Below are 23,364 nucleotides of genomic sequence, written 5' to 3' on the forward strand. Positions count from 1 at the left end.
GCAGTCTCTTCAATCAGCTAATCAGGATTCAGACCTATATGAATCTGCTATTAATGCCCCATCTAAAGCATGGGAAATAAATATAAAAATCTGAGTATATTGGCATTGATACATTGAAAGTACATGGGTAATACATATCACTGGGTAGCTCGGTATTTGTAAACCTGCGGGGAGGGACAGCTGGATTGTTCGTGCACCCCTTTACTGCAATCATTTTTTGGCCATACATTACGGATGACGGATGATGATTTTTTTAACGGGTCATACTGAACTGAGCAGTCCACAAACAAGTATTTGGCGTTTCTTGGCTGATCGCAGCCCTTATTAAAAAGGTGATATCAGTCTGTTCGACCAATAATCGTCTTGTGTAGTAGGACCCTTATTTGTGCAGACTATAAAGAAATTTACAAACAGACCTAGACCGGGGCATTGTCTATATTTTAGTTGTCTGGCCAAGTGTCTAGTTAGGGGATAACTGATCTTTAAAAATGCTGAATTGTTGATGAACTGCTAAAGAGTGTCCCTGTCATTTGAAAAAATTTAGAGCCATGTCAAAAGAGAATGGTCAGAGTGTTCCAGACCTTCATCGATCATTAGAACGAGCAGGGAGAAGCACATGGGTAAGGCTAGGTTCACATGGCCGTTTGCATCTGACCTGTTAAGGGTCCTATCAGTTTTTGTGTTGTTTTTTTTTTTAGCCGATCAGACCCCGAAACGGGTCGGATGCAAACTGTTACTACCGGGTCATGACGGACCCCATTCACTTGCATTGGGTCCGTCGGTGACCCAGTAATTTTACAGGATTTTGGCAGAGAAAAAAATAGAGCTTGCACTATTTTTTCTCTGTTAAACTCCCATCCTTTTGGATTGTCAACGGAACTCCGAATAGCGGAGTCCTATGGCAACGTGAATGAGGCCTAAGCGTTATTCTCCCCGTCCCACTGAAGGAGACGGATTCCATAGTAAGTCTGTAGAGCCTCTCTCCTGCAGTGAGCAGGGAAGAGAAGTGCTCAGCCAGGTGTTTCTACTGGTTTGTTCTAAGGATCATTGGGAGTCTGAGCACCCCAACTGATTATAACTTTTGATGTGTCTCTGTTTTTCAAATGACTGGGACACTGTCAGGAACGCACCTCTATGCGCTACAGCGCCGTACCAGGTCTCTCATTGGCTCTATCAAAAGCATGTTGATGTTGCTCTGGTGACAAGTGCTGTGCGGCACAGAGCTTTCCGTCACTGCGCCGTGTCGGGTAAGCAAGTCAATCAGGAGGCAGACACACTGGGTCAATTAGGCATGGCATCGGTGTCCCATAGTTCCCTACACTAGTATATAACACAGTGTCTGCTGACCACAGATGCCTCTGACTGGCCTCACTACCTTCACTAGCATTTCTGTGTATTCTGCTTTCCTGGACCCTGACTGTTTATCTGATCCCTGACTCTGCCTACTCCTGACATTTTGGACCTAATTCCGCCTCTGCCTGTTTTAGGTTTCCCCTTACTGTGTTCTGATTCTGTCCTTGGTGAGTCTGCTTGGTTCCTGACATGATCTCTGTGACTATTGAGATACACATACTATCAAACTAAACATTACTGCAGGCCAAATATATCTCCTCATGGTAATGGCATTACCTAATGGCAGTGTCTTCTTCTAGTAGGATAATGCACTCTGCTATACTACAAAAATTGTTCAGGAATGGTTTAGTATCTTATGAAGCACTGTCAGGCTACTCCCACACACATTAAATATTTGGCTGGTTCTGTCAAAGTTGGTAAGTTGGTCATGCTTAAATCTCAAATTTATAGGTAGTACACCTAAAAATACACCATACTAATGCATGCAACAAAATGTTTCTTATGTACAGACAAGATTAAAATACAGATGTGACCAACAGCCAATGTTTGGCAGACACTGGTGGATAATTTTGCTGCTGTGGTCATTTATGTCTTAGTATCTTACCATTGGTTGAACTCACATATCACAAGTGTCTGAACTTTTCCAGAAAAGAAATAGTGTGAAAAATGCTCCTATCTCCTAAGTTAATGAACAAGTCCCAGTTCTCTTGGTCTGTATTTACTTTCGCTCCCTCCAGTGATAGCACCCTGTTGAGCTTGGTATAAACACAACAAACCAATGCAGTATGCACATTCTTCCAGACTACTGCTGGTGCACACTCCACTGGAAACAACAGACAGTCCAAAGAACTAACCATTCACTAAAGTTTACATAAAAGGAATTTTGTTCAGATCTGATATGTACATTGCTGGCAATAATCTTCCCATTTGAAAGAGAAAAACTAATAATAATAAAAACAAGCAGAAACGCTTTGTAAAATTGATTGTCACCTGCATATACATCTAAACCAGCTTCCAGCCGTTCACAGAAATTTATGTCAATCTTTGGGAAAGACATCCTGATTTTACAGGATGGGATCGGATGTCATTGGGACTAAGATACAATCCATGCCGCCAGCTGTGGCTTGGATTTGTGCACAGAATTTCTTTTCAGTTTTCCTTTGTTGCGGGTATTTTTAATGAGGTTTTATGTAATGAATTGCTTTGTGTATGTTCAATAAAGATACATTTGTTTTTTCCATAAGATAGTTTTTAGTAGTTTTCATTGGTAGGTGTACGTTGTGTGCATAGAAGTCTACAATTTATAAAATATCCATGTCTCATTATGAGTAATTTAGATCTGTCTCTTTTGTTTGATCAAACATATTTAATTGTCTTATGATACTTGTGTACATGAGTACTTCTTGTTGAATGGTAAGTAGTGCTAATGGAGAGGAAGAAACATGGCATAGAACAGGAACTAGTTGGGGGAGGAAAAAAGTATAAAGAGGAAAGAAATATGACCTGAGTTACAGACAGCTCGTGGATACTAAGCTGTTGGGTGCTTTGCTTGACTATCTACATATTTTCTCATAGAGATTAAATAAAGCAGCAGCGCAAGTGCTTAATCACTGCCAAATTCAACATGGGACAACCATTTTTGTGATTGGTGGGATCCCAGACACCATAGACTTCTGAACCATCCTATGGATAGGTGACAAGTTTCTATCTTGGAACAACCCTATTAAGTCCTCAGGGAATGTAGGTTTATTGAAGAATAGTAAATCATTCTGGTTTAGTTTCTAAGGTTTAAGTATATTAGTTATGTTTGGTCATTTTAGACACATTTTGGTATTACCGCAATTTCTAACAGGAGTGGTATTTTTTTAAATATGAGAAGCATATCCATCAGCCATTTCATGTATGGGACGATATTCATGTTTGGATTTCAAACAATTATTGTGATGTGTAGTTTGTAATTCATTCCAATTCTGCTTCATTGTTAAGAACTCTTATCATACATCCTGTACAATCTTTCAGCTACTGATAAGATTTTGAGTCTTCCATTAGTAAAAATAAAATTGAGACAATTGTCAGATTGGTTCAAATGGACCATTGCCTTCATATGTTACAAAAACATTGCTTTACACCTTCCTACATAACTATTTGACCCCTGAATTCTTATTGCCTGCCATCTTCTGCTAGAAAGAATGCGTCCCATCCTCACGTCAGCCCTTACCTGCCAGCAACATGATAACTGATAGCTATCACATACAGTCCATTAAAAGAGAAGAATTCTGTCTACACACAACGTTCCTCTATCTGTACACATCTGGTATTCCATTGCCTTCACTCAATCTTTTCCAGGAAACTCATGTTGAATATATCAGAGAAGCAACTTCCTCCTTTGAATGATCAGGAAGCACACTAGGAAGACAAGCACGCTGCAAGATTTATGCAAGTCTTCAAGAAACCATTAGGAAAGCGCTTCTACTGAAAGCAATATGGACATTTTTCCCTCCAGTCAAAAGCTGATGGATGTATGGTTTCTTTATTAAAACTAGAATAAAGAAAATAAAGGTGTTCCGGCACTCACGTTATGCTTCAAGCACCTCTGTATTTATTCGTAAAGCATCTTTAAGGCAAAGTTGTGACATGGAGAACGCTTCACAAATTTGCATGTCATGACAAGCAAATTTGTGAAGCATTCTGCGTGTCACAACTTTGCCTTAAAGATGCTTTACAAATAAATACAGAGGTGCTTGAAGCATAACGTGAGTGCCGGAACACCTTTATTTTCTTTGTCCTACGATTTGTCTGTGAACACCACAAAGGACGAGTGCCGACTCCTAATATTTACCATAAGGCTAGAATATGCTTGATAGGGACACCATTAATAAACATGGCCATACTGCCGTTTAAGATAGAGGTAGGTTGATGGTTAAACAACCATTTTTACCAATGCAGCCATACATATTTTAACGCCCCCATAGACATAAGACATGTGTCAGCCAAACCCGCCAATTCCAGTGGTGGGGGCCTCCTGCCTCTTCTCCCCCATAGACAATATCAGGAGAGAGAAGGATTGGATATGTTGAATTTTAAAATGCCTAATCTTTTTGTTCTTGGGACTATAAACTGCCAACAATAAAAGTCCGGCAGCATCTTACACCAGATCTCAGAGCATTTGAATGCTGAGCCAAGCTGAGTCTTTTTGTGTATTGAAGCAATCTAGAAGTGAAAAACATGTATTGAGGGATCCATAGGGACAGCTGTCAAGTCAAATGAGTAAGTGGCCGACAGCTATCGTGTGTGTATGGCAAACTTCAGTCTATTCTGTTGATTAAAAACTGTTCCACCTGGTAAAGGTGAACAATGGCTAAAGGATAACAAGCTTTCCAGTAACGTTCTAGGAACATTCTTTCACAGACAAGACAAAAGACCTTTCCTGAATGTAGACTCTTTAGTCCGACTATTAGATGCCATTTTTTTCAACATGGCGACTTCATTCAGACAATCATGGTGTTATCAGTCAGCTAAAATGGTTACTGGTCATTGTTAAGTTTCACCCAACAAACAATTGGTTATGGTTTAAATAATCCACTTTATCAATCTAATGTGTATGGATACCTAAAGAGGTTAGTATATGGATTAAATCTTCTAGACTTGAGAAGTGATTCCGAAAACGTAACAACAGAACAATGTATCATACAGGCTCCACAACTGAAACCTAAATATGTTTAGTCTTATGGGTACAAATTGTATCAGTTAGGCAACTCCATATGAAACTCTTTGTTAAAGTCTTATAAAGGTTTTCCCACCACAATGTTTTAAGACATTTTGCTAACATAGGAAAGTCAATAGGCCAGCTGTTCCAGCACTGTTACTTATCACTAAAATGAAGAAAAATCTTTTCAAAAGCATATTTCAGTAGGAGGTGATAAATGGCTACCACATACTTAAAGGGGTGCTCCACTGGCCAGCATTTGGAACATTTAGTTCCGAACGCTGTGTGTGCACTGCGGAGGTCGGCCATGCTCCCTCATGACATCACGCCATACCCCCTCAATGCAAGTCTATGGGAGGGGCGTGAACATTGGCCAGTGGAGTACCCCTTTAAGCAATCACAGATCCATGTATCCAACCATTGTTTCCCCTTGGTGACATACATTATAGCAGAGCTTTACAAACTTTTCATTGGGTGACACACTTCTTAGAAATGCATAATTTGGCGACACAGTAATTCAGACTTAGGAGCGTGCATAAGGATTTTTTACGCCATACCCCTGCCCTCTGATTGAAACAATTCCACTAACCTAATTACACATACTGTATAATCCCTCAACCATGGTGTGAACACACCAATTCGACAGAAGGACCCATAAAAATTCATGCAAATAGGTATTTCTATTTTTGGCATGACACACCTTCACACTCTACCCGGCACACCCGGCACGACGCACGGTTTAGAAAGCTCTGCATGATATAGTTGTGAATATAGAGGAAGCAGGGGAGCTTTGCCGAGCTGGCACCCCGCCTCCATTGCGCACAGCAGCACAATATTAGTAAAGGATTAACCTGCCATAACTTGAAAACTACTGAACAGATTAATGTAATTGACAACTTTTGTTTATAGCTGTTCACCGCACTATAAGCTTCTTTCACACTATGAAATATCTCCGTTTAGGAACTTCCATCAGAAGCTCCGTCACTATATCAGCGAAACCTGGCCGTTACAAAACCCCTGACGGCCGTGACTAAATTGCATTGCAGCCTATGGGGTTTTGCAACTGCCTGTTTGCACCCGTATATGCCCGTAATTCATTACGGGCGTTATATAGTGATGGGACATCGTGGCGGAAAAATTACTGCATGCAGTCATTTTTACGCCACGATGTCCCGTCACTGTATAACGCTTGAATGAATTACGGGCATATGCGGGTGCAAACGGGCAGTTACAAAACCCCATAGGCTGCAATGCAATTTAGTCACGGCCGTCAGGGGTTTTGTAACGGCCGGGTTTCGCCGATATAGTGACGGAAGTTCCTAAACGGAGATATTTCATAGTGTGAAAGAGGCCTAACCCTTAAAGCTGTTGACCTGCAATAAAACCCACTATATTGAATTTAGTGCGGGGGAACAACCTGTCAGTTTCTGTTTAAAGCTGATCTGAGTTGTATATGAGATTTGGCATTCTTCTTTATTGGCTTCAAATTCTATTCACAGTAGCACCAACAAAAAAACTACAAAATCCACATGTAAACATTGTGTGAAATTTCCAGCATAGGGAGAAAAGTAAGGCTGTGTTCACATCACAATTTTTGCATTTGTCGGGTTCATACCATTCTATCCTTGAAAATTGCATAGAATCCTATATGTAAATGCATCCATTGACTTCTATTTACAAATCTTATCCAACAAATGCACCTGTTTACGTTTTCGACGGCTTTTTTGTGGGGTGGAAAATTGTGGTTGTCCACAATTTTTCATCGTGATTGAAAAAACGGATTAAATTGTATATGATTTTTTTATTTTTTTTATATTACAGTCTATGTAAGACATATGGAATTGCATTACTGTACATTTTGATCTGCCCAATTTTTTTCAATACATGCACAATACCGTATTTTTCGCCCTATAGGATGCACCGAATTTTAAAGGTGCAAAATCTAGAAAAAAAAGATTCTGAACCCAACTGTGTTCTTCAACCTGTGGACCTCCAGATGTTGCAAAACTACAACTCCCAGCATGCCCGGACAGCCGTTGGCTGTCCGGGCATGCTGGGAGCTGTAGTTTTGCAACATCTGGTGGTCCGCAGGTTGAAGACCACTGGTATAGAAGGTAATACTCCCGTGTTCCTGCCGCTCCGGACCCGTCACCGCTGCCCTGGATGTCGCTCCATCGCTGTCGCCGCGTCCCCGTGGTGTCCCCGGCGCTCCGGACATCTTCTTCCCCGGGATCCACGCTCTCCGTCGCCGCCATCACGTCGCCATCATCACATCGCTACGCACGCCGCTCCTATTGGATGATGGGACTGCGTGCGCGACGACGTGATGACGTCAAAGAAGAGCGCCGGCCATGCAGGGGATCCCGGCACGGAGCAGACAGGTAAGGTCCCTCCCGGTGTCCTGTAAGCTGTTAAGGACGCCGCGATTTTACCGTGGCGGTCCCGAACAGCCCGACTGAGCAGCCGGGTTAGTGTCACTTTCCCTTCAGACGCAGCGGTCAGCTTTGATCGCCACGTCTGAAGGGTTAATACAGGGTATCACCGCAATCGGTGATGTCCTGTATCAGCCGTGGGTCCCGACCTTTGATGGCGCAGGGACCGCCGTGATAGGTGTGTATTCGCCGTATAAGACGCACCAACTTTTCCCCCCCAGTTTTGGGGAACAAAAAGTGCGTCTTATACGGCGGAAAAAACGGTAACTTAGAAATGGTCTAGCACGATCGAGAAACATAAAAACGGATCAAATTTTTTTTTAAATATAAATTTTTGGTATTTTCATTTTTAAAGCAAATGGTTTAGAATAGCGTATGGTTTATCACCAATACGTTCGTCAGAAGCAAAAATGGTGATATCAATACACTTTTTTGTTAAAAAAAAAATATTTTTAGAAAAAAAATCATATCTGTTTTTATGTTTCTTAATCTTTCTAGACTATTTCAAAGTTACTGGGCCAGTATAAAAAAAAATATGTTTACAATTATACATATCAAAACATGTAGAGATACCATTCAATACGATTTGCATAGACAGTAATGGTTAAAAAAAAGAAAAATTTGATACAATGTTAATCTGTTTTTGAATCTTGACAAAAAAAATCACAGTCAACTACGATTTTACACCTGACAATAAAAAAAAAAATTAATAAATAAATAAATGATGAAAATATAAATGGACCATAATAGGTGCATGTGTTGGATATGATTTGTGAATAAAAGTCAGTGGATTTGTCTAGCTTTACCATTCTACATTCTATGTGATTTTTAAAGGGGTTTTCCAGGAAAAAACTTTTTTTTTTTTATATACCAACTGGCTCCAGAAAGTTAAACAGATTTGTAAATGACTTCTATTAAAAAATCTTAATCCTTTCAGTACTTATGAGCTTCTGAAGTTAAGGTTGTTATTTTCTGTCTAAGTCCTCTCTGATGACACCTGTCTCGGGAAACACCCAGTTTAGAAGCAAATCCCCATAGCAAACCTCTTCTAAACTGGGCGTTTCCCGAGACAGGTGTCATCAGAGAGCACTTAGACAGAAAAGAACAACCTTAACTTCAGAAGCTCAAAAGTACTGAAAGGATTAAGATTTTTTAATAGAAGTAATTTACAAAACTGTTTAACTTTTTGGAGCCAGTTGATATATATAAAAAAGTTTTTTTCCTGAAATACCCCTTTAAGTATTAAATTGTATGAACTAGTTGTATGTAAATATTTTGTAAATATTTTGTGTTGTGTGGCCTACAAGATGTCACTTTTCTAAGTAGAATAACTGTAAAAACTACTTCAGTGATCGCCAAACTGAGGACCTCCAGCTGTTTCAAAACCACAACTCCCAGCTGGCCATGCAGCCTCAATAAGCATAACAACATGTCACCATGAGGGTACGTTCACATGAGAGCCCATCTGCGTATTTGACGCTTTTCCTTTTCCAAAAATTCAATAAAAAACTTTAAAAATGAAAATACCAAAAATGTTTATTTTTTTAAAATATGTTTCTCGATCGTTCTAGACCATTTGTATGTTATTGTGCATGTTTTTTTTTTTTTAATTGGGCATGATTAAGCAGATCAAAATGTACAGTAATGCAACTCCATATGTTTTACATAGGTTGTAATATTAATAAGAATAAAAAATCTGATATAATTTAAAGGGGTTATCCAGGGAAAAACGTTTTTTTTATATATATCTATATCAACTGGCTCCAGAAAGTTAAACAGATTTGTAAATTACTTCTATTAAAAAATCTTAATCCTTTCAGTACTTATGAGCTGCTGAAGTTGAGTTGTTCTTTTCTGTCTAGGTGCTCTCTGATGACATGTGTCTCGGGAAACGCCCAGTTTAGAAGCAAATCCCCATAGCAAACCTCTACTACTCTGTGCAGTTCCGGAGACAAGCAGAGATGTCAGCAGAGAGCACTGTTGTCAGACAGAAAACAACATTTCAACTTCAGCAGCTGATAATTATTGAAAGGATTAAGATTTTTTAATAGAAGTAATTTACAAATATGTTTAACTTTCTGGAGCCTGTTGATATAAAAAAAAAGTTTTTTCCTGGAATACCCCTTTAATCCGTTTTTTGAATCAGGATGAAACACACAATTTTCCACCCCACAAAAAAGCAGTCGAAAACGTAAACAGGTGCATTTGTTGGTTTTGTCAATAGAAGTCAATGGATGCATTTACATATAGGATTATATGCAACTCTGCCGGTACACAAAGAGTTGAGGCAGAGCGAACTCCCTGCTGCTGCTGCCGTAGCTTTGTATGTCTGCTCATGACTGCCGGCGGGAAATCCACAGATAGGAGCAGAAACACAGAGCTACTGCAGCAGCAGAGAGTTCACTCTACCTCAGCTCTGTGTGTGCCGGCAGCGCATCCGCAGCTTTAAATACGTGTGTGCCGGCAGCGCATCCGAGGCTTTAAATACGCTGCGGATGCGCTCCTGTGTGAACGTACCCTAAGAGGTTTAGAGTACAATTAATTGCACTTACATACAAAATAAAAAAGTTTTTTTTTACAGTTAACGACAATATCAAATATGTGAATAAAATGGTGTTTAAAGCGACAGTATAGATCAAAAGGAAGATCAATACACAGAGCAGGTATGAATATATATATATATATATATATATATATATATATATATATATGTATTAACATATTTTGAAAAAATATATAATTACCATCCAGGTAAGAATGAATTAAAATCAATCTGGGTCATGGATGGGATTACTCATATAGGAAAAAAACAGACGCCGGCCGGCGCCATTACAGTAATACAGCATGCAGTTCAGTGCAATGTTGCGCCCAGTAGTGCTTGAGCTTTTTTCATTAATTCTTCAACTGAGGATGTTTACAACAATACTCAATTTCTAAAGTTTTTTTTTATCTGATTGACTAATTTTAAAAATTAAACTTAAAATAAATAAATAATATACATAAAAGTCTTCTGACCCATATAACTTTTTTTTCCACCTATGAAGCTGTTTTGGGGCTAAATTTTTGTGCTGTGATCTGCTACGATAACAAATCTGCCACCTGTGATCGCTTTGTGAGCAGCATATCCAGACCACTGCACCACCAATGACAGTGGTAATGGCTATTTAGATGCCACTGTCAATTTTTGACAGTGGCATGTAAAGGGTTAACAAGTGATAGCAGAAAACGCTCCATACTGGCTGGTAGCAGCAGCCCTCTGTAAGTGAAAGCAGCCAGGTGTCACCGGGTAAAGAGTGGGCACAAGTCCCAAGCCTTCTTCATACTCCCTTAAAGGGGTACTTGGAGCAGGCCGGAAGGGGGTCGTGACATCACACCACGCCCCCTCAATGCAAGTCTATGGGAGGGGGCATGGTAACCATCATGCCCCATCCCATAGACTTGCATTGAGGGAGGGTCCCAGTGGTGGGGGGCTCCCAGTGGCATCACGACCCCCACTGCCCGCACCCAGCGTTCTAAATGAACGCCGGGTGCTACACAGCGATCGTGGGGGTCCCAGCGGCAGGAACCCCGTGATCAGACATCTTTAGCCCTACCTTTTGCATGTCTAGGAGTGGAGTACCCCTTTAACAGCCCCATAAAAAAAATAAACATTATGTGTCAGTCCAGCTGTTATCATGTACATGTGATACATATGTGTGTGTATATGTGTGTGTGTATATATATTAATAAAACAAAAAAAGAGGATTGCAGCAGCACACATTGGTCAAAAATTGAGGCTCTTAGCGCACCTTTTGATAAAAACGTGTCCCCCATCCACCATGGGGGGGTGGCCTCATTTAGGATGGGACCCTAGCACAAATTCTGAGCCTAACACTCCACTATCCGCTCACCTCTGCTGGGCATATAGCCTCTGACTGGGTGACATGCTGGATCCATTTAAAACTCCACCTGTGAAAAAGGGGGAGGGGTGCACAGCTAGAGAGGGTGCCATTTCCCCCTGGGTTGTACATACAAGAAAAAAGAAAGATAGCCGGCACAACAGCCTAATACACGGGTGCACACTGCCATGGCATATACAGAGTATACAGAAAAAGAGGATTGCAACAGCACACATTGGTCAAAAAATTGAGGCTCTTAGCCCACCTTATATATATATATATATATATATATATATACACAGTAGAATCTCCCAATAGCGGACACTCACGGGGAATAAAAAAGTGTCCGCCATTGAGAGATGTCCCCTATTGGGAAAAAAGGCTCAAAATCCTTTCTAAATGTCTGAATACTGTTCTGTACTCACTCCAGAGTGTAATTACCTATTAAACATGATAAAAAGCAATATTACAGTAGAATATTCCAGTGCTGTTTAATCACTCCTTATCCCCCCATAATTTCATCCACTTTTATACCCTGTGCCACCTTTTGCCTTGTACCAAATTATCCTCCCCATACCACATTATTTCTCCTTGATCCCCCCCCCCCCCCCTGAGCCATTTCATTCCCCCTTTATTACCCTTTGTAGAGGAAATTATGTGGCACAGGGGGTGAAAAATAGGGGCGGGAGGATCAGGGAAGGAGGGGGTGAATGCTGTGGCCGGCGGATGTACAGAAGCCTGGGCCCGTCACTGGGATATTGACTGTACCCCCCTGACAGCGACCCTGTGTACAAGGTAGGGCCGGCACATAAGACTGGTGGTCCCCTATTAGGAGTGTTTTATCCTCTATTGGGAGTGTTTTGTCCCCTATTAGGAGTGTTTTGTCCCCTATTGGGAGTGTTTTATCCCCTATTAGGAGTGTTTTATCCTCTATTGGGAGTGTTTTGTCCCCTATTGGGAGTGTTTTATCCCCTATTAGGAGTGTTTTATCCTCTATTGGGAGTGTTTTGTCCCCTATTGGGAGTGTTTTGTCCCCTATTGGGAGTGTTTTATCCTCTATTGGGAGTGTTTTGTCCCCTATTGGGAGTGTTTTATCCTCTATTGGGAGTGTTTTGTCCCCTATTAGGAGTGTTTTATCCTCTATTAGGAGTGTTTTATCCTCTATTGGGAGTGTTTTGTCCCCTATTTGGAGTGTTTTGTCCCCTATTGGGTGTGTCCGCGTCCACTTTTGGGAATGTCCCCTATTTGGGGGGGCAAATACATTAAGTCTTATGGGACTCTGCTGGGGAATTAAAAACTGTCCACTATTGGGAGGTGTCTGCTAAGGGAGATTTCACTATGTGTGTGTGTGTATATATATATATGTGTGTGTGTGTGTGTGTGTGTGTGTGTATATATATATGAGATTTATCAAATCCTGTGCAAAGGAAAAGTTGCCAATTATATCACTTCTTTCATTTTTTGACAAGGCCTCTGCAAAATGAAAGAAGCGATCTGATTGGTTGCTATGGGTTACAAGGCAACTTTTCTCATATATATATATATATATATATATATATATATATACTGTATTAGAATTGTCCTGAACCCCCCAGTGTGCCCCCCAAAATATAAAAGCTGGGGACACTACTGATGTAATGTGCTGCTCTGTGCTTCTGCATTGTATTGGTTAGAGAGGGCTATAGATGTGGTAGGTAAACAAATACCCAAATACATAAAAATAATCTAAATCTACAAATACAATAACAATGCCATAGTGATTTACAGGAAATAAACGCGGCCGGGAATGACCACTCGCCCCGCCCACACCGCGCCGTCTCGTAGGAACACATGGCTTTGTTGCCATCCTTCCCCCCTCCCAGTAGCCACACCCATCTACAAACCGCTCAGCCAATCAGCGGTGCCGGCTCCTCACCATGCTAAACAATGAATACATTTCTATTTTTCCACGCGCTGGCTACCTGCACAGCAGTCCGACCAATCAGAGCTGGCGGTCACTTTTTGGGCGGCTCGTGATTGGACGGCGTCACAGAAAGGGCGGCGGGAAGAGATACGACTTGTCTATTTGACCCGTAGACCGCGGGTCTTGGCTATAATCCTGAATCGTTAGGGTCATTGAGTAACTGCGTCCACCTGAGCGCTAGTACTGCCGGCAAATCCCATCCGGTTTTTGTTTCTTTTCCTGTTTGCGCCGCTCTATTATTGCGATATGCCTCCCGTCAAGCACCGAAAAGTCGTGATGCTTGGATACCCATCTGTCGGTGAGTTGGAGCTGAAATGTATTCTATAGTTATATGGATCGATGCGATGCTATCGGGGCAGTTTTTGTGCAATTTCACATCTGCGGTTTTTTTTGTTTTTTTTTTCTCGTGTGGTTTTTGTTTATTTTTATATATATATATTCTTTTTTGCATAATGTTTAATATACGTGCGATATCAATACCCTGGTGTGAACGATCTGTGCTGTGTGGTCTGCCATTGTCTTTTACACTGTAGATCGGCCCTCCAGTATTTCTTCCATCGTTAGCCCTAAACTACACACACGTTTTGTAGTGCGATTTTTATTTCATTTCTTTTTTACTTAAAAAAAAAAAAAATTATATATATATATATATATATTTTATAACTATAGAATTGCAGCTGCTAACCTCAGTGAGCTGCCTAGTGCACCCTGGGTCTGTGTAGGCCAGGGTGCCTCCAGCTGTTGCAAAACTACAACTCCCAGCATGCCCGGACAGCCTTTGGCTGTCCGGGCATGCTGGGAGTTGTAGTTTTGCAACAGCATGAGGCACCCTGGTTGGGAAACATTGGTGTAGGCTAATGGCTGAAACGGAACAACCGCACTCCGAGAGACGTTATGCTGCGTTTTCCAGAAGAGAACCTATTTTATTTATTTATTTTTTTTTTTTTATTTACTTAAAAAAAACTCCACTCTAAATCAATTTTTTTATATGTACTATTTTGGTGCATTTATTTTATTTATATTAATTTTTTTTTATTTTTTTTTTATTTTCTCCATGCTGGGAGTTGTAGAAACTGCAGCTGTTGGAAGCACAGCGGTTGGGGAAACCCTGATGTCGTGTTTTTATTTTTATTTTATATTTTTTTTCTAGGAGTTATTTTTAAGCAATTTTGTAGCTTTAAAAAAAAAAAAATTAAAATAATTAAATAAATAAAAATAAAATTGTGAATGAAATTTCTTCTCTATGAAGTCAGGCGGTGTTCAGACATTCAGGTTTTTTAATTGCAACTATCGAATATAAAGCCAGTAATGGATGAGAATTTCTTATTTTATTTTTAACCTACTTGTGTGAACGCAGAGCTAACTTGCACCCAGAACATTGGGGGGGGGGGGGATGGTAAGAAAGTGCTGAGTGGACGGCGGTGGCGGCGCTGTTTCCTGTGAGATAAGTGGATGGGTCGGGTGTGGATGTGATTTATTAGGTGCGGTGCCATGATGTGCTGCCTTGTAAGGGATTGATGGGACAATGGTTGGTCGCCTGTGTTGTGGGGGGAGGATGGCTACTTTGTATATTGGAGGCTTGTTGTGGGGGGGGGGATGGTGGTCTGCTGAGGAGGAGTCTACAAATAAACCAGCTAGTCAGTGGGCTTGTGTGAGGCTTTAGTTATGTTAAACGCACTTTTATCCTATTCTGTTACAATGTATCGGGGCTCCAGCTATTCATTGAGGGCTATGGTAGCGCCTGGGCTGGAGTCCCAATGGGGGGGGGGGTTGGATAAGAGGAAAAGTTGCTCATAGCAACCAATCAGATCACTTCTCTCATTTTGCAGGGTCCTTGTTAAAAATGAAAGAAGCGATCTGATTGGTTGCTATGGGCGATTCCGCAACTATTCCTCTGGACAGGTTTTGATAAATCAACTACATTCATGTCCAGAATAGGATAAAAAAAAAAAAAAAAAAAAAAAAAAATTCTCATCCATTACTGGCTTTATATTCAATAATTGCAATTAAAAAAACCTGAATGTCTGAACACCGCCTGAGAAACTGCATTCAAATTGCTTAAAAATAACTCGTATAGAAAAGAATACATCAGGGTTTCCCAACCGCTGTGCTTCCAGCTGCTGCAGTCTCTACAATAATATTATTATGAATTTTTTTTTTTCCAAAATAGTATATATAAAAAAAAAACATAAGCAAGTAGTGTGTTTTTAAATTTTTTTTTTTAAATTTTTAAATTTTTTTTTTTTTTTTTTTTTAGTTAATGTTTTCTTCTGGAAAACGCAGCATAACTTCTCGAAGTGCGGTTTTTCCGTTTCAGCCATTAGCCTACACCAGTGTTTCCCAACCAGGGTGCCTCCAGCTGTTGCAAAACTACAACTCCCAGCATGCCCGGACAGCCAAAGGCTGTCCGGGCATGCTGGGAGTTGTAGTTTTGCAACAGCTGGAGGCACCCTGGTTGGGAAACACTGGCCAACACAGACCCGGGTGCACTAGGTAGCTCACTGAGGTTAGCAGCTGCAGCTCTATAGTTATAAATTGGAGGGGGGGGGGGGGGAGAATCGCACTACAAAAACGTGTATGTGTAGTTTACGGCTAACGATAAGCAGAAATACTGGAGGGTCGCTCTCTCTATGTAGCAATGTGTTATATTACTTAGGCTGCTTTCACACTATAAAAAATACTTCCGTTATAAACATCCGTCATAAAAAGCTTGAAAATCGGCCACTGAAAAATCCCATTTTAGTCTATGGGATTTTTCTAATAGCTATTTTAACCCGTTATCGCCTGTTATTAACGGCCGTTATATTGTGACGGGCAATGGTAACGGGAGAAATTCATGCACTATTTCTCCCGTTCATTTGCCCGTCTCAAAATAACGTCCGTTATTAAGAACAGGCGATAAGGGGTTAAAACGGCTATTAGAAAAAACCCTTAGACTAAAATGGGATTTTTTTTTTAACTGCCTTTAGGATGATTTTTCAAGGGTTTTTTTTTTTTTATGACTAACGTTTATAAAGGAAGTCGTTTTTTAATGTGAAAGCAGCCTTATTCCCTATACCCAGTATATAATCCCAAACAGCTGCTTCACCACCGGAGGGCGACACTTTTTTGCAGGATGACTACTATTGTGAATGGAAAATCTCCTGGTGTGTTCCTACCTTCCCAAGTTTTTATTTTTATTTTTGAAACAATACATATATTCCATTTATGATCCATTCTTGGCTTCAAAAAGCTGCCAAGGAAACAAAGTTACCCCCCCCTGCATTTTTTTTATTGCCCTATTGGGTTATATTCACATGGTGGAATTTCTGCTATTCCGCTCACATTCCTCAGAAAAGCAGCTGCAGATTTTTCGCAGTTTGGAGGCATTTTAGCAGAGTTTCTGTGCCTTCAAAATACAGATTCTGCTCGAAACTAGCGGCACGTTAACTTTTTAAATGGGGCTCTGAATGGAATATCGCAAAATTTTAAAGACAATCTTATAATTCTTTGGAAATTCTGCAGTGTGAACGGAACAGTGGCCTCCCCGCTTCAAAATTATGGGCTGTAAACTTTGCAGAATTTGGCAGTGGAATTTTTCTGTGCAGACATTCTGCCCCGTGATTTTGGCATAATAATAACCTGATGTCCCCAGGGGGTTAACCTTTTGGAGGGGGGGGGGGGGAGAATCTTATGTAAATAAAATGCATATTAACAATATAATCCATTGAGCCTTAACCTCTGCATGACTGTAATATATGTGCTGTATGGGTGGATATTGCTGAGCTGCTGCAACGTTTTTTGCTTTCTAACTTTTTCCTATTCTGTAATTGACAGGTAAATCATCATTGGCGCTACAGTTTACCAAAGGAGAATTCCACAAAGAGTACGAACCCACTATTGAAAACAGTAGGTAACAGTATTGTCATTACACAGCAAATGAGAGAGAGAGAGAGAGAGAGAGGGGGGGCAAGTGTGTGTGTGTATGTATGTGTATGTATGTATATATATATATATATATATATATATATATATATATATATATATATTATATTTATTATGTATGTTAATTATATGCCTTCAAATAAGCCCATAGGATTATACATCACATACCCATAATACAGTGCGGTCTATGAGGCTGTGGATGTTTATTCATGTCACCCATCTATCTCCTTTTTATTCTTTACAGCTTGGAGTAAAAAATTTGTCATGGGCAATGATGAATTTGAGTTGGATATTGTGGACACAGCAGGACAAGTAAGTTTACTTTTGAATGGCGGCAATTTAAAAAAGCATTTATTTTTTTTTTTTCTCTAATATGTACCGTAAATATTTTAGCTTTATTATTTTATTTTTTCCTCCGCTAGGATGAATATTCGCTGATCCCGCAGTCCTTCTTTTTTGGAATACATGGATACATTGTAGTTTACTCGGTAGCTTGCCCAAGAAGGTGAGCATTTTCCCTTGGGAAATCTGGTTTAACAGTTTTAGTTCTCTAGGGCTGCTGCTCCCCCTACTGATCTCTTTGTGGAAGTACAACTTCAAATATATGCTAGCAGGTTATCTATGTAAACATATTTTTCACAAGGGGGCATGCCTGTATATGTATTTATTATAATTTTTTGGTACAATGTTAAATACATTTTTTTCTCTTTACAGCTTCCAAATTGCAACTGGATTGCACAGAACACTTGTGGACAGAAGAGGAAAGTGCATGTAGGTTTACATATAGTTATCTAAATGCATTTATTTATTTATTTTTTCCCTATTGTGTAGTTTTGAAAAATTCCCATTAGTTAATTGGGTTTTTCTAGCACATAACTATTAATGGCTAATCCTCACTATAGGTTTAGTATCTGATTGGTGGTCTCACACACAGCACCTCCACCATTCAGTTGTTCAGCGCCTATTAAAGCTATGGCACAATCCCAGAAATTAAAGGGGGTATTCTTGAAAATGTATTTTCTAATCAACTGGTGCCAGTAATTTAATTAAAAAAAATAATAATTTGCTTATGCCCCAGAGTAAGCCATACAGTTTCCAGTCCATGTCCCCTGCTGCTATCTGTCTGGAACTGTCTAGACCAGGAGATCTGCTTAAAGCATCTAAAAAAGTATTTAAAGGCCTGAGTGGTGTGTTGGCATACACTTTTAAATTAACCCCAACCCACAGTCTCCGAAAGAGATGGATTGTTAGGCTGGTTTCACCTACAGTAAGTCTGAGAACAATTCTGCTTGAAAAATTCCGGTGTAGTGGAGTCCATTACGGTCAATGGGATTCTGCTGCACAGTGCACACTACAGAATTTCAGCAGTGGAGCTTTCCCCTGTGAGATTTAACTTTCTTTTGGCAGAATCGCCCTTATTTACTAAGAGTGGAGAGTAGGTTACTTTGTGGGTTTTAATTTCCTACAATTTATTTTCCACGGTATTTACTAAGGTTTCCCTACATTTTGCTTTTTTTTTTTTTTTTTTTTTTTTTATACACATGCTCTGATCTGTGGGGTTTTCCTCAGCTCAAATCCACCACATTTTATGTGGAAACCTTAGTAAATATGTTGGGTTTTTGTGAAAATGTTGGGAACACTCCCCTTTTATGAGACCACACCCCCTTTTTTTGGGGGGGGGGGGGGTTCTTAGTATAATGGAGAGTTAGTTGGGGTTTTTTTTTTTTCAGTTCTGGCGCACAACCCAACAAAACATGTTGCGTTTGCAATAGTAAATGAGGGCCAATATGTTGCTGTCTTTGTGGACCGGTAATGTCTTGGTGCGGACTAATTCATTTTCTGCCAATTGCCCTAGGAAACTCTGCCTAGAATATTTCTTAGTGGAAATTCTGTAATATGAACCTGGCCTAAGACCACACATGGAATCGCCTGCAGCTCCATACTAGGTTGCTGTGGGAGGAAAAGTTGAGAAGTTGCCCATAGCAACCAATCAGATTGCTTATTTCATTTTTAGAAAGGCTTTTTTAATATTTTTATTTTTAATTGAAAGAAGCGATCTGGTGGCTATTGGCAACTGCACCAAGTCTTCCTCTACACAGGTTTTGATATATGGAGCTCAGTTGTCGTCATATATTTGAAATCTTCTCCTAGAAGTAGTGTTTCTGGAGGTCACATATCTTGTAATATGTGGAATGGAGGATGCTGCGGCCACCGCTGGAAATCGATGTCTTCAGGCGCCTCCAGGATGGTTAACTTAACCGTAAACACGGAGCAGTAAAATAAAGATTTATTTGGCGGTACCCCCTCTGGATAGCAGAAACAATGACTGCTTTCATGCCATATTTGCCCGCAAAAATCATTTTTCCATCTGGGACAGGTGTCCGCTCTTATATTGCCAAATAAATCATTATTTTACATGGTTAAATTTAGTAACCATCCTGGAGGCACCTGAAGACATTGATTTCCAGCTGTGGCCGCAGCATCCTCGACTCCACAGTTTGTGACCATCAGGACAGGACCTTATGCCGGCTGCACTCCATACCTCTTAGCCATGTTGCTCGCTGCATGCACATTCTGGTGCTGCGCTCACAGTACAACACATCAACACAGGGTTCCCTATGACTCTACATCCAAGGGGCTGAATTTATTAAACCTATGTGGTCATGTTGAGTTTAATTGATCTTAATTTTATCTTTCAGGACACCAATTGTATTAGTGGGAAATAAGACTGACCTACCACCCCAATCGTAAGTATAAATTTAGGTGTATAAATATATGTTTTGTCCTGCTGTAAGACCATTGTCATTTTCTGCTTTCTATCTTCATAGTCGCCAAGTGAAAGCAGAAGAAGGGAAGAAGCTGGCTGACTCCTGGGGGGCTGCATTTTTAGAAGTTTCTGCCAAAGACCCTGAGGTAAATGGTCTCTCAATTACTTGCACAATTTAAAGGGAACCTGTGATCAGATTTTACCATAGATAACGTGTGGCAATGCATTACACGTAGTAAAAACTACCAGGAGATGTTCCTTCCCATAGTGATTGGGAGTCGTCCTGTAAGTAGTCCTCTGGATGGGGAGCTGTCCTCTGCTAGTCCCATCAGCTGGGGCTGTAATAACACTCAGTATGATTGATGGCCTGCGTCATGACTCTGCTCCTTCTGCCTATAGAACAGAGGGCTGTCAATCATGCTGAGTGGCTGTCATTATGCATTATATATGGTAAAATGTGATGACAGGTTCCCTTTTTAAGAATGTAACTTCTGTGTCCTTTGTCTGTTCTTCACACAGATCTCGGGTAGATTTGGGGGGGGGGGGGGAGACTCGCCTATGCCATTCTATTGATTTATAATAGAGCACAATGTAGATTGCTGGCGCAATAGTACATTTATACATGCGCTGGATTAACAGTTCAGTTCCTCTCAGCATAGGTCACAGTGCATACCATCGACCCCAAACTACAGGTCAGTGTTCACCAACCAGGGTTCTTCCAGCTGCTATAAAAACTACCAGCATGCCGGATATCCATCCCCCTAAAAATGTACTGAAAATAGAAATATATATTATAATATAAAAATCTAGTCCGCAAAATTTTTTATTTAGTGTATGTATATTAAAAAAAATAAAATAAAATTATATATATAATATAAAATGTTTTTTTTAGCTATTCCCATCTCACAGGTTATCTATCAACAGCATGTAACTTTAAAGGGTAGCTCCCACCATCATGTGTGTTTTTTTTCTGTCCCTGCCTATTGCCCTTCTATCCCTAACACCCTCCCTGCCTTTATATTTTTATTTTTTTACTATTTTAAAAATGGCATTTAGACTGCCTGGTAGTGTGCTCACTACCAGGCAGACTTCCCCAGCAGGCACCACGTCACTGATGCCTGCTGGGGGGGCCAACTTCCGCCCTTAGTTCTCCTAACAGGGTGCCTCCAGTTGTTTCACCACTACAACTCCCAGCATGCCCTGACATCTATTGGCTGTCAGGGCATGTTGGGAGTTGTAGTGGTAAAACAACTGGAGGCACCCAGGACAGTAGCTTCATGGGGGGGGAAGGAGTGAGACGGGAGCCTATGCGGGAGGGACAGGTGCGGGGGAGCCTCTTCCTGACGCTCGGTGAGAAATACATCCCCCCCCCCCCACACCACCCCCTCCAGTGCTTCCGGAGCAGTAACAGGTGGGTGCCGCATGCTATACTGCGGGGGTCCCCAGCGGCGGGACCCCCGCGATCAGACATCTTATCCCCTATCCTTTGGATAGGGGATAAGATGTCTAGGGGTGGAGTACCCCTTTAAGGGTTTCCACTAGAAAGGACTTTGCCAATTATGTAACAAATGCCAGTTGAATTGACTGCCTATTTCCATTTCTTACAGAGAAGCAAGCTGATATTCACCAAAATAATCGAGGAGATTGACCGCATGGAAAGATCTTTCAGTGATGAGAAGAAATGTTTTTTGATGTGACCTGGGGGTCTGACCACCCATGTAGCCTCTGTCTCCAGGACATGAGCAGCAGGCTGTATTCTGTTTACTCGGTGCCATATATCGATTGCATACCGTTCCCTCAGAAATGAAGGGCAATTTAAGAATATGGCTTTTTCCACACTTCCAAACTTACTTATATTTTTGACTTAAGAAATGGTCACGTGCTGCTTTACAGGCCAATGAATGTTTGGTCTGTCTTTTTCAATAGTGTCTATATTAGAAATGTTAGTTTGCACATACTTGCAGCACCACTGTTGCTGTGTTTTTTTTTTTTTTTTTTTTTTTTGTGTGGGGTTTTTTTTTTTTTTTTTTGTTATTTTAAATGTGGATTACATAATCTGTTACAGAACTTTGTTTACGCTGTAAAAACTTTGGAACTCTGGGGGCAAAACTGAGCAATACTACTTATGTACTTTTCGCATGCGACCTTTTCTATAATCAATATGGCATTGCCATGAAGTATAGAATGGGGGACGGGGGCATGAGTTTCCCTCGTTATAGTAGTGTTTGTGCTGTGTTAGCCCTAGAGATGCTGCATTTTCTCTAACCCTTTATGATAAGGGACAGAGGATGGAATCCATTGTTTACACACTTTAGTGCAGGGATATTTGAAAATATATTCGTTTATATAAAGTATAAATGAAGAGCCTTGGAATTATACTTGACTACTTTTGTAAATGTGCCTTGATAACCAGTGATTGTATGGTCTGAGACCAACCCAAACAGGGTAAAATGTGTATGTATATAAAAATTATATATTTCCTTTACTGTGAGACATTTAGACACAGCCATATACGGGTTTTTTTTGTTCTGTGGTATGTGTTAAATTTTTTTTTTTCTTTTTTTTTTTTTTTGTGCTTGTCTTTGAAAAATAAACTTTGTTGCATAGAAAAAAATCTGTTTTTAATGAAGTTTTTGTTTAAAATAACATAAAGCTTGCAACTTTTTTATTTTTTTGTCATTAGAAAATGCTTTTTAATTTAACCCCATGGTGACAGACTTGCATACGATAATGGGCCAAGCTGGTCTTTGACTTTTCTGATGCCATTGGTAGGATTGGGGCTGTCACAATTAGAGATGAGCAAACTTACAGTAAATTTGATTCGTCACGAACTTCTCGGCTCGGCGTAAATTAGTTCAGCTTTCAGGTGCTCCCGTGGGCTGAAAATGGTGGATACAGTCCTAGGAGAATCTTTCCTAGGACTGTATCCACCTTTTCCATCCCACGGGAGCACCTGAAAGCTGAACTAATTTATGCAGGAAAAGTCATCAACTGCCGAGCTGAGAAGTTCGTGACGAATCAAATTGACTGTGTTCGCTCATCTCTAGTCACAATGTTAGCTGGATCCTATAATGTAACAGGAAAGTGAAATCTGTTAGTGGTCACGAAAATCCCACCAGCACAGAGCTTGTTACATTATAAGAAAAGCTGTGCTTCTGAATGCAGACGCCTCTGCTTAAAGGAAACAAATCATTAGATTTTTGGCAAAGCGTTATATAGGGTATTTTTAGAACACAGTGCTCTCTGCTGACATCTCTGTCCATTTTAGGAACTGACCAGAGCAGCATATGTTTGCTATAGGGATTTTCTCCTACTCTGGACAGTTCTTAAAATGGACCGAG

The 23,364-nt window shown here is 40.4% G+C and overlaps 1 protein-coding gene across 1 annotated transcript; it reads left to right on the forward strand.

Annotated features, from left to right (window-relative positions):
• The first annotated feature begins 13,249 nt into the window (after positions 1-13,249).
• On the forward strand, positions 13,250-22,021 carry RHEBL1 (RHEB like 1). Its single transcript, XM_056560371.1, has 8 exons — positions 13,250-13,630; positions 17,149-17,220; positions 17,501-17,568; positions 17,679-17,761; positions 17,971-18,027; positions 19,956-20,003; positions 20,085-20,169; positions 21,631-22,021. The coding sequence occupies exons 1-8, from the start codon at positions 13,579-13,581 to the stop codon at positions 21,718-21,720; spliced, it is 555 nt and encodes a 184-aa protein (XP_056416346.1). The 5' UTR covers positions 13,250-13,578; the 3' UTR covers positions 21,721-22,021.
• The last annotated feature ends 1,343 nt before the right edge of the window (positions 22,022-23,364 follow it).

Source organism: Hyla sarda, chromosome 2 (assembly GCF_029499605.1).
Source record: "Hyla sarda isolate aHylSar1 chromosome 2, aHylSar1.hap1, whole genome shotgun sequence".
NCBI lineage: Eukaryota > Metazoa > Chordata > Amphibia > Anura > Hylidae > Hyla > Hyla sarda.